The 16,166-nt window shown below is 39.1% G+C and overlaps 1 protein-coding gene across 3 annotated transcripts in view; it reads left to right on the top strand.

Moving 5' to 3' along the window:
* Nucleotides 1-16,166, top strand: part of FHIP2A (FHF complex subunit HOOK interacting protein 2A) — a 38,272-nt gene that overhangs the window by 826 nt on the left and 21,280 nt on the right. For 2 of the 3 annotated variants that reach the window (XM_039553586.1, XM_010408594.4), the window contains exons 2-6: nt 7,369-7,447; nt 9,287-9,456; nt 11,584-11,688; nt 12,026-12,148; nt 14,644-14,682. In XM_039553586.1, coding sequence (XP_039409520.1) covers nt 7,369-7,447; nt 9,287-9,456; nt 11,584-11,688; nt 12,026-12,148; nt 14,644-14,682 — 516 coding nt within the window. The remainder of the gene's footprint in view (nt 1-7,368; nt 7,448-9,286; nt 9,457-11,583; nt 11,689-12,025; nt 12,149-14,643; nt 14,683-16,166) is intronic. The other variant, XM_039553587.1, reaches the window with a different exon arrangement.

The following is a 16,166-nucleotide window of genomic DNA, read 5'->3' as shown; positions in this document are numbered from 1 at the left end:
GCCGGGGGACGCGGGGCTGTGTGTGCAGGGAGGTTCCCGCACGGGGACTCGCACAGCGGTGCAGGGCAGAGGAAACGGGGCCTGTTGGGGAGCTGCCATTGCTGCAGGCCGCGATCGGCAGTGCCTGGACACACCATTTATTTTTTGGTTTTCAGTGGGGCGGGGTCCTGGTAGTATAGGCAGGGGCCTTTCGGGGCCTCTCCCAGTAAGCCAGCACACCTAGGAGACTTGAGTGTGAAGAGCTGCTAAAAATTGGCAGTGAAATACGGATGTGAAGGTGGAAAGTGTTGAAGAAAAATTGTTCAAATGGTTGAAAAAAGAGCTTGCAGGCCAAATCCAAATGATTGAAATAAGAGCCTGCTTGACAAATCCTGCCTCATCTGAGGGGCAGCCTTTGTGCATTAATGGATGCTTCGATGCTGCACTTGAGCATATGCCTGTCTTTATGTGAGCCTGTAGTTCTGCAGGAGTATTGAGGTTTAAAAGTTAAGCATGTATTCACTAATTGCAGGTTCCTGCTTTGCTCTTTTAGTGGTGTAGTGGCATTTGGAAAGAAATGTTTTAAATAATGATGAAATGTTTTATTTGAACACATTCTAACCACATATGAATGCCTTCAATAGACAGTGCTTTCATTGGAGAGGAAACAGAAATTAGTGCCTGCCTGACTAAAGAAAGCTTGTTGTGGTGAGCTGTGCCACATTTTGAATAACAGGAATAAGAGTGGATGACTGAGAGATGCAGGAGTGGAGAAGATATTGTTTCAGGCCTACCATTTTGAGAGATCCAATAGAAGTTATTTCTTAGAAGAGTGTTTACACTATTGATGTGTGCAAAAAATAAACAAACTGCATTTATTTGAGATCCGATTAAAAAAATAGGAAAAATGAATCAGCTGAATGGAAAAGGAGAAAAGCTGAGATAGTAGGGACTAGATGCTCTTTTTTGGTAATAAAAACCCAAACCAAAATCCAGAAACAGATTGATACCATCCTTTTGCAAGTGAGTGCTATCAAGCAACATGCTGTTTGGCCTTGCTCAACTCTGGTGTTGAATTTGGAATTGCCTCATCCTGCTACCCCCACCATAGTGGATCTGCTGGTAAATACTGCACTGTTGTATTTACAGGGTTGTGACAAATACCAAGCACCACACGCTGGGAATGAAACAGGGAATTGCAGGAAGATACTAAGAATGTTTCTTACTTTATAAGTTTGACCCACTAATACAAAGACAAAACTGAGAAATAGAAATTTTTAACCACTTTGGGGGCTGTATGTGGCTTTAAGTTGTTTCATTCTCCCTGTCGTAAAAAGATGTGGTCTGCTTAGCTTTGCTATGGGGGAAATGAAAACTTTTATAAATCTTAAATGTTAGCGAAGTCCACTTTGATGCTGCCTGCTGTTTTCAGAACCAACAGAATTTGGAACATCATTTCTCCTTGCTGTTTTTGCTGGGGAGCAAGTTTAACTTGGGCAGCCTCAAGTAGATTCTAAACCCTGAATATCAGCAATAGAACTAGTAATTAAGATATCAGTTCTCAAAGGTTTTGGGTGCCTTGGGTGCTTACTCCAAAGTAGATAGAGTTGCAGCTGTACAGTTTTTAGCTGAGCTGGACACTTAAATGCACTTGAAGAGCCTGGGTTTAGCTTTCACGGGTGGGACTTCTTTAAATCAGAGTGTTTTGGGTAGCCCTTCTGCCCTGTCCTTTCTCCTGCACATCACTTACATAATGCTTCTGCCCTGCCTCAGGGCCCACAGGCCTGCGGACTTTAGAGAGATTCATTTTAACAGTAAGAGTTCCTATGCTATTAGATAATCGTTGTTATCTTACCCTCAATATGCCATCCCTCTGAACTCTGACGAGGAGTTCCAAAGGTTGACAGTCTGATAGACATGGCAGTATTTGCCTTTTACTTGTTGTGAGTGTATGACTCTTGAACTGACTGCCCTAGTGACAGGACTGAGTTGCTGCTGAGGCAAACATAAGGGGTCAGTTGCTTTTTACTAAGATTTTTTCCTACCAAGGTTTGTTTCCCAGACAGGTTGTGGTGGTGTTCAAGACTAGCCTGGATGGGGCTGAAAACAACATGGCCTAGTAGAAAATTTCCTGCCCATGGCAGCAGGGTTGGAACTAGGTGGTCTTTTAAAGTCCCTTCCAACCCAAACCTGTCTATGATCCTGTAGTTCTGCTTGAATAACTCAGAACTTTCGGTCTTTTCTGCCTAAATTTTCCAAATGTTTAAAACTATATTCCTGATTTTCATTACCATTGAATTCTAGTTTTTTTGCCACATCTTATGTCAATCCTGCCAATATTTTAGTTATGTTTTCCCTTTTTGGATTTCTGTGCAGCATCCAGATGAGCAAGCACCACTGTGTTATCCTGCCAACAGAGCATCCTTAAATTGAATTGGATGTGTTGGTGAGAATAGTGGATAGGACTGCTGTCTTTGTTCTATTACTTCAGGGCAGAATAGAAATGCTGTTGCTTCATGGGGTTCATATTATTAGATCTGTGACAGTTTATATATGGCTTGTCCTCAAGATGTTTTCTCTTTGCTATGCATTTCTGATATACTTTCATCCCAAAGGGCTACCCATGAGCACTACATTGTCAGCAACAACAAAGTGTAGTGTACAATAACAAAGGAGCAATGTAGACTTACTTTTCTCTTATCTTGTGCTCTTCACTCATGTTTCCCTAGACAAAATAGCTTGTCTGTGAAGTGGCTGCTCAGTGTTCAAAGGACTTTCGTTTGTGTTTCATATGGGCTTTTGGATGTTTCACCTTAATAGGTGAAAGGGATGTTTTTGAGCTGTGTACCGTGCAGGAAAAATATAATTTTGGTTGGTTTGAATTTTGCAATTTGCTGTCAAACAGGAATATTTGTATCACTCAATTGAATGAATGAAGATTTTGATGTCTGCTGCACATTCTTGAGACCCCCTCTCTACCAGCCTGTTATTCCACAGTATCTCTTACACTGGTACATCACTGTACTTTCAAGTAGCTTTTGTTCATATTTTGAAGCAAAATTCAGCTTTGAAAGAGACCAAGTCATTTGGTACAGGCAGTGCACCAAAATGATGAACTACATAACTGACCAGAACATAATTTATTCTTCTTGAACCCACTTTATTTGATGTAATGACCTTACATTACTTGTTGTTTTAATGTTGTGCTGGTATTAACAAATTAGACGACAAAATTTAATGCATGGCTTGCAAGCATGTCCAGTCTTAATTTTATATGGGAGAGCAGTGGCCATTATAAACTGTGCATTCATCAACTGAGGATTGAGTAAACCTTCAAGCATTAATCCTTTTTCACATTTTCTCTCAGACCATTCACACTGGTTCAGTAGTAAGACTGAAGAAAAACATCAAGTGACTGTGTCAGTCAGGGCAGTGTGCATGCACTTCCCCTTCCTTTCTCTTTGACCCAGTTTCTGCTCTCTTTTTTTACTCTGGCATCTGAGCAGACAGTACCTGTTATTTTTTTATACAATGTTCTCTTTACTTTATGAACTTGTCCGAAAGATACTGAGGCATATCACCAGCTTCTGATGTTTCCATCCTTTCCAGTACTGAATTGCACTTCTGAAAATCATACATGAAAAATTTGGCAATGATTTTTACATGCACAAAAGAATTGCTGTTAAATACTGCATGGATATAAGTTTCTCTGCTCTTTATGTTGTTTTTTTTCCTGCCTAAACACGAATTCTGTATGCTTTGGAGAACGACGTGGAATTGTATTTTGGACAGGTTTTGTCATGAGCAGACTGTAGTTCTGGTCAAAGATCTGTGGTTCTCCTGAGAACAGCACTTTTCAAGGAGTGGGCTTTGATCATTGGTTATGTATTGTTACCAGAATGATAAGGCAGCATGTGGTAAGTTCAGCTCACTCCCAGGAAGCCCAACTGCTGGAGCTGGGCACCAGATGGAAGAGCTAATCCATGGCTGCTCCAATGGGCTGCAGTTCAGTGGTGTTCGGTGAATTTTAGCTATTTCATGTACCAAGACCTACTGCAGGCTTGAAGATCATGGGGGTTTTTTTCCCCAGAGGAGGAGAACTTCACTTTGAGATTAGGAATCACTAAGCACATGTGTAATTACATCAAGATTAATTAGAGAGTCACAGAATATTCTGAGTTGGAAGGGACCCATAGGGATCATTGAGTCCAGCTCTTAAGTGAATGGCTCATACAGGGATCAAACTTACAACCTTGGTGTTATTAGCACCATGCTCTAACCAGCTGATGTAGTGGTGATAAATAACTGCATTTTTAAGGTAACTCCTTCAAATTAGACAAGTAGCAGGAATTAATGGCCTCCACAAGGAATTCTGGTTTGCTTCAGAATCTCCATACACAATAGAGTGGTTTTCTGGCTGGCAACTGTAACGTGTTCCATCTCAGCTGATAGCTAGTAATCCATCCTAAAATAGAAACTACAACCTCATATTAGTACTACCTGTCCTAGTAGGGTTAAAGCATGTCAACCAAGTATTACAGTTTCCTAATGCTTTCCAGTGCTTGGCTTTGTATCTTGGTCTTGGTCTTTGCCTTGATTTCCTGTCTGAATACTTAAGTTAGGAGGATTGCTTGGGGTTTTTTTTATTTTATTTTTGTTTGTTTGCTTGCTTGTTTTCTTGTGCGTTTTTGACCAGTAAAACACCTATCTCAGAATAATGTTGCTGGGGTTACATGTCCAGCTGGTGGCAATGCTGATGGTATGTTCCCAATAGGCTGCACTGCACAGGGGCACACACATGCTAATGGTATCTCTGTTTGCTATGTCTGGCTTGCAGTCCTGATCAGAGAAGACTCTGAAATCACTGGGTATTTTAATTTGAAAGGGCAGGACCTGTCCCTGAATTATTTTTTCACCTCTGAGGAGAGTCCCTAGAGGCATTTGTTGGGAGGGAGAATGTCTATATCCACAGTTCTCTCCCATGGTGGATAAATTATTGACAGTGCTGAGAAGTGAAATCCTTTTCCTGGCACTGCTCAGAGGCACTAAATTCATCTTGAGGCAGATGAGACGAGAAGAAGTGGAGAGGAAAATCACATCAGCCAAGGATAAATCTTTAATGTTATCCATCATGTGTTACTTTGGAAATAGAGTGGTCTGAAAGGCCTGTATTTCTCAAAAGTTGTCTCTGGGTTATTCATCAGCTGGTGTTGAGGTTTGGATACAGCTTTTTTTTACAGAAAATGATCATTACATTGGTTGAAATACGCATCTAGAGCAGCAAATGTGACATACAGAGCACGATACAGTATCATACACTCAGTCTTCAGTTTGTTTGGTTATTCTTCTGAATTTCAATAACCTAGTAAATGTCACAGCAAAATAAACTAGTTTTGTGCAGTGTGGGGCATTCAGATACTACTCTGTGGTAGCTGCCGTGCTAATGTGCTGCTCTGAGTGCCCAGCCGTGGAAGACTCAGTGAGTGCACAGCCTGTCAGGGAGAGGATAAGCGCTCAGTTTGATTTCCTAGTTGCCATTTCCAAGGGCACATTTCCGCCCAGGATGCAGGCAGAGATAGTTGCCAAGCACCACTACTTTTCCAGAATCTTGCATTTCAAAGTCCTGTGTGCAAAGGGCCATTAACAATTAGCATTGCACTTACCTTGGCATGGCATACTGGTCATATACTGGGCTTTACAACTTTACCAAGATAAATTTAAGTGTCATGAAATTCAAGGCAAAGAAAAGACTGATGCGGGAAACATCCAGGGCTTTTTCAAAGAAACCAACAGCACCCAGTAAAGGTTATATGAGCCTGTACTGTACTGGACTATATGTGAGCCCTGTGCTTATGTTTGCCCAAGACCTGAGGCAGCTCAGCACATTTGAGACCCTATGGGGAGACACTAGAGGAGTTCAGAGTTATTAGTCTCAAATGTGGTATATGTAGCTCTTGGGGAGAAAACTTCCTTCAGTTAACCTTTCTCTGTGAGGTTAACTGAACCCTGGCACAGATTCCTGGAGAGGTTGTGGAGTCTCCATCCTTTGATATATTCAAAAGCCATCTGGACATGCTCCTGAGCAGCCAGCTCTAGGTGAGTGAGCTGGAGCAGTGGGGCTAAACTGGATGATCTCCAGAGGCCCCTTCCAACTTCAGCCCCTCTGAGATTCTGTGAAGGACTGGACTCTGTAGCTTGTCAGGATGGTTCAACTCCTTACCCTTCCAAAACAGACCCACCAGTTCATACTTGGGATTCTTTCTGTTTTCCCACAGGGCTCATTGCTGCCATCATGTGAAGTGATAATCCTCTATTTCAGGATGGCCTGTAAAAGAGTGACTTGAGGACTTGATGGTCCAAGAAAAAAAAAAAGCCTCATGCAAGTAGGATTAGGCCTTAATAACAGCAGATCCTCCTGTGACCTATTGAATGATTGGGGTTTTCCCTATAGGATTCCTGATTTTACCAGCTCAAAACATCGGTGGGCACAAATTCAGTGCTTGTCTCAGCTCTCACTTTGGAGAGCAGAGTGGTGAAATGATTGTAGTCCTTTTTCACAGGCTGCCTGTGGTGTAGTGGGCCACAGGCCACCTGTGTCTCAGCGGGGAAGGAGCAGTACTGATAGAGACTGGGTGAGGGGCTGTATTTCCTTCTTGCAGGATGTTATTCCTGGATGCTGCTCACACCCAGCCAGCCATCCCAAACTCCTTCAGGAAAGAAGAAACTTCCTTTTCTTGCAGAAATGAAATAAGGAACATATTTGTTTAAAAAAAAGAACAACCCGCCAAGCTCTGGTTATGGGCCTAAAAAAAACCAAAACAAAAATGTGGGGGAAAAAAAAAAAAAGCAAAAACAAACCCGGCCTAAAAACTGAACAAAGATCTTTTAAAAGAAGTTGTGGCTAACAGGAAAAAAGGCATGGCAAAAACTGGATGAAGCAACTAATTGGTATTTTTAAGGGACCAGGGGAGCAGACTGAGAGAGCAGCGCATATAGAAAAGGAAGAAGGCATCAAGAGCAGATGTAAAATAACATGATTTTTTTCCTACAGGACAAAACTGTGGTCTAAACAATACAAACATACATTTCTAGTGTTGCTTTGCTGTAGAAGCAATTGCTTTTGTTGCTTCAAATAGATTTGTCTGGTGATAGAGACATCACAGAGATTATTACTGATGTTTACAAGGCAGGCGGTGTGGCATAGGGCTCAGCCATGAATAATGAACATCATAGTCCTTGTTAAAGGAAAAAGAGCAGAGAGTAACAACTGTAGCACTATCTGCAGCACTTTACTTCCAAGTATAAGATAAAATTCGATTTAATCTGTGAGCAAGTATGTTCATTTAATTTCTGACCGGTTTTTGTTGTTGTGGTTTTTTTTCTCCATAGCTCGCACCTTCCCTTCCATTACAAGAAGATTTTGTTTACCACTGGAAAGCAATCACCCATTACTACATAGAGACCTCAGGTAAAAGAAGAAAGCCCTCTGGGTTTGCCTTTTTATTGTGAAAACTAGAATTCGCAATTTTAGTGTTTTTAAAAGTGAAGATTAAGAAGTACTAAAATGAGTCGTCTTTAATCAAAATACTAACAATAATAACTAGTAATTAAAAATACCATGTACTTGCACCCCTTAAAAGTAGGCATGAAAAATGGTTGAAGTCTTGTTTCCTGAGTACCGTGTAGAGAGCTGCACCTTTTTACATCTGACCCAGTTTCTGCCTTCACATACTCTGTTTAATCTAAACAGACAGCTGCAGAAATGCAGTCCCTGCTGTTAACATTTTTATTGCTTTGCATCAGGGATTTTCTTTCTCTTTGCAAGATTTTAACAAAAGTAATTTTGTGGTCATAGATTTTACCAGACATAGATGGATTCTGTGTGCTCAGTATTGGTTATTTTTGCTTTAGTGTCTTGTCTCAATGCAAAGTGTTTTGATAGCATAGACAACAAGTTTTGTTAAACCTTACTCAGATGTTATTCTTCTCTTCTAAAAAACGGATGTTATGGCGAAATATGGCTGTAGTTGCTTTTTCTTAAACTGTTCCCTGTTTCTGGGGGTTTTTTTTTGAAACAATTATGCAGCATGTAAATTTTTAATTTTGGACCTAGTTACGAAACAATTATGTTTTAAAAGTGAATGTTGCCATGCTTTCCTCAAGCATATTAGTTATGCACTTCTGCTGGAAGAGCTGTTGAATCTGTGTTTGTGTCTAATGATCTTGTTCATATCAATATTTACTCGTACAAACTGCAATATGACCCTTGTTTCTAAATACCCATCTTTTGGAACACTATGTGATGTTTCCAAAGGTGGAAATGACAGGGTGGCAGGGGAAACTGACACCTGCAGTGACGTGATGCAGAATAAAAGCTGACCTCTCTCCCAGAGTTTCAGAAGTCTTTTGAAAAACAAGTTTCCACTCAGTGGATCTATTTCTGTCCGCTGCAGTAGGAGCAGAATTATGTGTAGGAAATTCAAGCAAAACACTCCAGGCTAACTGGAGGTTGTGGCAGAGACCAAAATCACTCTGACATGGCAGTTTCCCTGTGTGATCTTGTTGCCAGTTGCATGCAAGTGACAAGTTATTTTTAGATTATTGCATAAACAGTAGTAACCATTTCCCCAGGATAGTTGTTCAAGTAGAATTTAGCTGAAAAAAATAAAAGAGGAAAATCTTCATGTGTGGGTATGTTCTACAACATGTGAATGCTATCTCTCAGTGCCAGTGGCATAAATCCATTGCAGTTTCTGACTTTAATATAAAAGAATCAGTGTCTTATCCTTTCCTTCATAAAGTTTGACAGAGTTGTATTTCAATGCAGAAAGTACAAAATAAGAATTTAAAAGCTTTTGGAGAATAAACAGCACAGAGTTTGAATTTCCTTTGTTGTTATCATCAGAAAAGCCATTTCTTTAATTATCCAATGTATAAAGGAACTGATGTGCTGCAATATCAAGACATAGTGGGTACTAATCAGAAGATTGAGAGTTGTACCTTTCTCTCCCTTAGCTTTCTCTCTGGCAGTAGAAGTGTTCCTTTTTTGACTGTGTAATTAATGCATATTTTGAATTTTGGCACTTCACCTTTTCCCCATTGCAAGGTCAGGTATCTACCCAATGCATATTCCAGTGTACCTGTTCAGATATGGTTCTGAAAGTTTTATTTAAGACATGTTAAAAACTTGCACTGTATGTAAGGTTCTTTAAATGGATGTCATGTTTATAAGTCTTAAACTTGGAACTGAACTTAAAAATGAGGACAATCTTGAAATCATTCTTAACTGCCTATTTCTTTTATTTAGATGACAAAGCTCCTGTGACTGATACCAACATTCCTTCTCACCTGGAACAGATGTTGGATATTCTAGTTCAAGAAGAAAATGAGAGGGAGTCAGGTGAAACAGGACCGTGTATGGAATATTTGCTACATCACAAGATTTTGGAGACCCTCTACACACTAGGAAAAGCTGATGTATGTATTTCTGAGCAGAGCAGATTATCTCTTGTAAGAGCTCCTAGTTGCAATAGAGACTGAAGTTCTACAGTAGGTGGTAGTGTGGGACACTGAACTCTAGCAAAGAGCTGCTTGCTTATGTTACCAACATATTACAAATAACAGCCTTTTACAGGTGTGATCAGGCTCAGACAACCCCTGAGATGCTGACTGAGACACAGCCCTGAGATTTGTTACTCACCACTCTGATGATACCAGTGGTGAAACTAGAAGTAGGAAAAACATTTTTCTTCAGTCTAGTGTTTTTCTGGCTTCTAAAGACGGTATTATCTCTCTCTGTCCTTTGTTAAATGTTGAGGGATTCTTGGATGGAAAGTGCTATGTTAAATACAAATTTTCAGTTAATTTTTCTGAGTGTGATGAGCTATTGCTCAGAAAGACTTTCATATCAGAAAGCATTCATTTGAATTGATCCCCAGACAGCTTTCATACCTTGGCAGTGTTGTCTGGTTCTTCACGTCTGCATTGTTGCACACATGAAGTTACCTTCATGTCTTGGTCCATCCTTGTTGCTGTCTTTCTTGGCAGACTTCTGAGCTAAAATGTGTGGATCATGGGGTGAAGGAGCTTGGCAGCCCTTGTGCTAGAATGTTTTGTATCACACTGCAGATGCAGTTAGGGAGGCATGGTGTATCCTGCTCCAAGGATAAATTGAGCTCTCCAGGGTTTCCTTCTCAGTCAGTCTTCTACACATTGTCACAAGTTTTTAATTGATTTCACATAAATAGGCAATGCAGGGCAGTGGCTCTCTGAGCCTGAGACGTTCCTTGCTCTGGAAGAACCAAAGATCTGCAGTACCTGTTGCTGTAACAGCTGTCCTACAGTCAGGCTGAAATACCAGCCCCAGCTGGGCTTAAAACCACAACACTGCTGTATTAAAGATACTTGCTCAGAAATACAGCTCGTTCAGTAATCTCTAAATGTTGTCAAGAAACCAAGATGAAGTGGTGACATATGTGAGGCGGGTAATTAGGAGTGTGTTCATAAGAGTTGAGAGAAGTCATTCTGTACTCATACAAATACGTCTGTACAGGCAATTCTTGTACAGCCTGTCTTTACACTTTGCCACTTGTGAGTTGATACATCTGAAGTAAACACACAGTTCAGTGCTTGCAAGATGTTGCAAAGATCTGGTGCAAAATGAGTAGTTCCTTTTCACAGCAGTCAGTTGGAATTACTACATTACTGTGGATGTGCCCTGATGGTACATATTTTGCCATTCTGTTCAAAGGATTGCTTGACAACTCAGCAATGATTAGAGATTAAAAATCTAGAGATAATTACTTAGAAAGGAGAGCCAGGTTAGGCTGTTGCCACCTCAGCTCCATTCAGCTGTGCAATGAACCAGATGAGGGAAATTATGTGAGTTGAAATGAACAGCATTTTATTAACGTGGTAGAACATGCTACTTTGGGGGAATTTAACTAAAAACAAAGGTACATAAAGGCCCACAAGCCATCAGATCTCCTGGAGATAGGAAGGTACTTTCATGTGACGTGGTGCACGAGGGATGGTAGAACAAGGGTCTGCATGTTGCACAGATATTTGGGATTTATATTCTGCTCAGGGAAAGCAACAGCTTTCTCTTGTCCTGGACCGTCTGTGCATTTATAAGTGCTTTAGCTGGCTAAGGTTAATTGCTCATGACTTCAAGAAACCTTCTGTAGGTATTAAGATTTTTACAGTTTATCATTCTGTATTTGTATGTACTGACTCACTGAATTGCTGGATTTTGTCACACAATACCTTAAAAGAAATCTGACCTATAATTAATTCCGAGTTAATTTCCCCATATCACTGTAATGATATGGAATATTTTCTGGAAAGATTGGTAGAAGTTTACCCTAGAGCAGTTAACTGAAAGTATGAATAATTTGAAAGAGAAAACAGTAATGAGATGCAACATTTTTTATTGATCTCTGTTAGTATTGATAAAAGTAATATGTTAACAGATGATGATGTTTTTAAAAATACTTTTGGTTAAATTATTGCTCTTTAATTAGCCATTCTAAGTGACAAATTTACATCTGTGTTTTTCTCCACATTTATTATATTTTTTTAACTTTTCATCTGTTTTTGTTTCAGTGTCCTCCAGGAATGAAACAGCAAGTTCTGGCTTTTTATACAAAACTTCTTGGAAGAATACGGCAACCTCTTCTTCCCCACATAAATGTGCATAGGCCAGTGCAGGTACAGTTCAGATTTTAAGTAAACTATGTTTTTGCATGACAAGTTTCTTTTATTCTGCTGTAGCTAATGATTTCTTTAATTCTTCCATTGTCAAGTGAATTAAAGAAACTGCTTGGGTACCATATCAGTTTTAATGTGCTGATGATTAGAGCCTTGAACTGCTACTACAGTACAAGTCATAAATAAAGAAAACTTGTTTGTAGCAGTCTAGATCCAGAGCAAATGTTCCAGTCAATACTCATACATAATTGTAGTGTGTATATAGAAAAATAATTCAGTCTATTATTCCTGGAAAAAGCAATAACATTCTGTCTTAATTGTTCACTTTATGTGACAGAAATTAATCAGGCTGTGTGGTGAAGTTCTGGCAACACCAACAGAAAATGAAGAGATTCAGTTTCTCTGTATAGTGTGTGCAAAGCTGAAACAGGATCCATACCTGGTCAACTTCTTCCTTGAGGTGAGTAAATCAATTCAAAACTTCACAGGTGGATTTACTGCGTCACATACAAAATCTAGTAGAGAACTGTAGATGTCACATTGTGCTTCATAGCTTAGTTTTCATTCCATCTATTATTTTTTATCCTGTGATATTAGAAGTCTTGTTGTTTGGAAATTTTTTTCTTCCAGAGACTTTATACATCTGATTTTCACTAGAATTTCATTCAGGGCTCACAAATACACCTGCCCAAGGTCTTCTTGCTTTGCAGTGGAAGTGCCTGCAGAGTAGGGATATGAATTACAATGTAGAACACTGTGTGAGGGAGACCTTGGCCTTCTTGTGTTGTTTTTGTCACCCCAACAAAGACTAAAAGACAGATTGCAGGGGGCTCTGAAACCTTGGAAGCTGCTGAGTGTTCTGCAGAATTGGGCCCTTATTTGGTAGTGGCACATATGTTTGTAGCTGCAATGCCAGCTCACAATCTACAATACCACACCATCTTCTATCTGTAAGAAAGTCGAGTATCTTTACTGCCTCCTATAACATGTGGCATTATGAAATCAGAGTGGGAAGATAAACAGTTTCTAGACTGACTTTCTGTTCCTATTTAGAAGAAGCATAAAAAAAATTTGGTTTATATAAGTCCATTTAGAAATGCCTTGTGCTCCCACTTTGCTGTTTCCTATGGTGACAGTCTCTATTGAGTATGTAATACTTTGCTGAAAAATACTCCTTCAGGAATATTTTACAAGCTTTCCACAAACAAGATCTGTGACAGTAAAGGCTGCTAAACTGCAGAAAGATGTTATTTTCCATTAGGTATGTGATTATCATTTGCATGTCAGTAGTAAAGAATCCATCTTGAGTTTATTTTTCCCTTAATTAAGAATTATCCTGATTGCCATTGTATCCACTGTAGTTGCAGAAGCAGCAGAAATGGTGTAAGGATTGAAAGGTAATGTTTAAACATTAGAAGCACTCAGAAGTAAAATACTGCATGTATTACATGTAAAATATGGTAGAATTCTAAACTGGTATTACTTTTAGTGTTGTTTGTGTGAGTTCTATGGTTTAGGACTCTTGTACTCAAATAGTGCCCTTTCAGTCAAACCTGAGAACCCCAGTCATAAGAACCACAAGTGTTTCGTCCCACACTACTAGTGTTCTTCCCCAAAATAGCAAGATTCCAATATTAAAAAACAGACATGGAGAAACAGGTTATTTCAAGTTTCAAAAGGATTTCTAGTTTCACAAAATTCTGGCTGTGGAGTTCAGGCAAGCTGGCAAACATTTCTTGTAGCTCCTGTTTCCTTCACAGCATTATTCTACATGTTGTAGCCCAAAGCATTTGTCTTCACAACTTGTGATGGTTGTTTTCAGATGGGGTATGTGGGGTGCAGAATTGTGCTTCATTAGAATTGAATATTCTGGTTGTTCACGTTTGGCCTCTTAGAGGTGCTATTGTTGTGACTTGATCACTGTTTCAAATGCATGAAAGGGTAAATTTACGGAATTCTGTGTGGCATTTCTCTCTCAAATCTCCAGCACTTAGAAGATGAAATGCAGATGGATCTCTCCAAAGGGTGTTTGTATCTGTTAGTTTTGCTTCCTTCTTTGGCTGTTTCTGATCAGTTTATACAGGATTTTATGAACATAAAAAACTGAGTGTGTACAAACCGAGAATTTCCTTTCTATGATTCCATACCAAATAGTATATTGATAGAATGCTCTTTTATATCTTAAATTTTATATATAAACGAATAAATATATAGATATAAAATTATATTTTAGTAAAATCTTTCACCTATATTGCTTAACCAGTAAGGCTACATGGCATAACTGTATTACTTTGGCAAGTTACGTCTGTTGTGGAAATAAGAACTTGAAGAACTTCATTCTACTTTTTTAAATCTTTCAAATCCCTGTACTAATTTTATTTTGACATTAATGTATGTTTTTTTTAAAACTGATTTTCCTAGTTCTTGTGCAGAGAGAAAGAATATACACTGTAATATTTGACTTACCACCTCTAACTCAGGCATATTTTAGGCTAAACTTCCCTCATCTCATCCCATCTTAGGTGAGAGACTCCTTGCAACTGATTGTTTCATGCAAAGGGACACTTAATTCTCTGTGCTTCAATTTCTCCTCTTGAGACCTTAATAAAGTTCTAATATAGTAGCTAAAAAGTTGTACCTTCATTTTATAAAATGAACAGTGGTTTCACTATTCACTTCTACTTTCAGTACTGCAAATTATCAACTTCCTATTTCTCACCACAAATTAAGTAGAGATTCTCATAAGCTGTGATATCACTTGATTTTTTTCGTAGAATTCCTTTTAAAGCCCTCAGAACTTAGATATGGCATCATCCACCATAGATTTTGAAACTGATGGGTTACATATCATGAAAATACAGAATTTTATATTGTCTGCTCTCTGTTAATGTTGAATCTACGAGTACTTTATTTAGAAAGCATTGAATATGTGTTTTATGTAACCTTTTCTATTAGGTCATTCAGGATCCTGTTTTGCACCTTTGCAGGAGGCAGGTGAGCAGCTGAGCTGCAGAATTGCATGATTAGACAATAGGAATCTTAAATACACACAAAAACTCTGCCTGTGTGTTGTTCAATGGACAAACTGCTTTGTGTCACCTGCCAACGTAAGAATAATGAGCTGTGGACACATTTCTAGGGGCATTCATACATTTATATATGTTAGTTCTCTCATCAATGCCTTAGCTAAATAAACAATGGCCTTTCAAATTGTAGAAGAATCCAGACATGAAGTAATAAGAGTGTTTTACAGAATATTGCCCAGTTTTGGAAAAAAAAAAGCTTTTCCCTTTAACAGCCCTGCCTGCTGCTCGAGTGGTGCCAGCAACAGTGTAAAATCCAGGACTGAAATGCTGTTCCAGCCTTTATGTGCAAGGATCACCATTGTGATTCAGATATTTCTGTGTACTGATGTAGTAGGTGGGACAATACTGGAGGACTGTAGAAGCTTTAGGGACAGACAGAGTCGGTTCAGACAGACATGTTTTTGTTGCTTTGCCAGCCTTGCACTTTTTACACTGTCAAAAAAAATAAACATGTATTAAAGCAGTAATTTTTCTACTGCATTCAGATATCATCCTTATTTTATAGCATGCAGTGTGCTGCTTTTACCACTGGTTTGCACCTCCGGGGAATTGGTTCTGTGAGTGTATCACAATGCTCAGTGCCAATTCCCCACAATGAATGCACGGCACTCAAACAAGTGTTCCCAGCAGCTCTCCAGTTTGCTGCCTGACTCTCATGTACTCAGTCCCTGCTGGTTTGTCTGTACTAAAACCCATTAACCCCAAATGGTTAGTCTTTTAAATTATTAATGCTTGAGATATATTTGTAATAATTTTGGTGTTATCATAGAGAAGGGAGCCGTTTGGATTTATAATCTCGCTACAGTTCTCACTTGAAAGAAGTGTCTTATGCTGCATTCTAATTTATGATTCCAATAAAGTATTCTTCACCTGTGCTTGTGCCAGAAGAACACTGAATTCTTGCCTTTCTGTGAGTTTCTTGGTGGTATCACAGAGCACAAATTTAAATGTCTTTTTATGTTCTGGAGACAGATTTATGGGAAGACAGATGGGTTGCCTTTTTCCAGGCAAAGTAGAGATTACTTGGAGCTTCTGAGAAGGTTCTCTGCAACCTCTTAGAGTATCCAGTGCCCAGTGCTAACTTCTATTATCTTCTCTCCATTCAATCTACTCAATTTTTTCTTCCTGAGAAAACACAATTTGAGAGTACTCTGCTGTCAGAAAAGGTGTTTCTTTCCCCTTCCTGTTGAAGGTAAAATCTCAAGAAATTTAGAATTAATTTACTTGTGTGATTCCAGCTGGAAATAGTGTTTCAGACATTAGATGCATGTAAGACCTTGACACAGAAAGGAATGTTTTATAATAAATGCTAAGTTCTAATGGTGCACCCATAAGGTAAATTAAAAACTTCTATCAAATTGTGGGCAAATCAAGTGAATATGTGCCTTCAGT

The sequence above is a fragment of the Corvus cornix genome, chromosome 6 (assembly GCF_000738735.6).
Source record: "Corvus cornix cornix isolate S_Up_H32 chromosome 6, ASM73873v5, whole genome shotgun sequence".
Classification (NCBI taxonomy): Eukaryota; Metazoa; Chordata; class Aves; order Passeriformes; family Corvidae; genus Corvus; species Corvus cornix.
The sequence above is the reverse complement of the archived record's forward strand: the minus strand, read 5'-3'. Positions and strand labels throughout refer to the sequence as shown.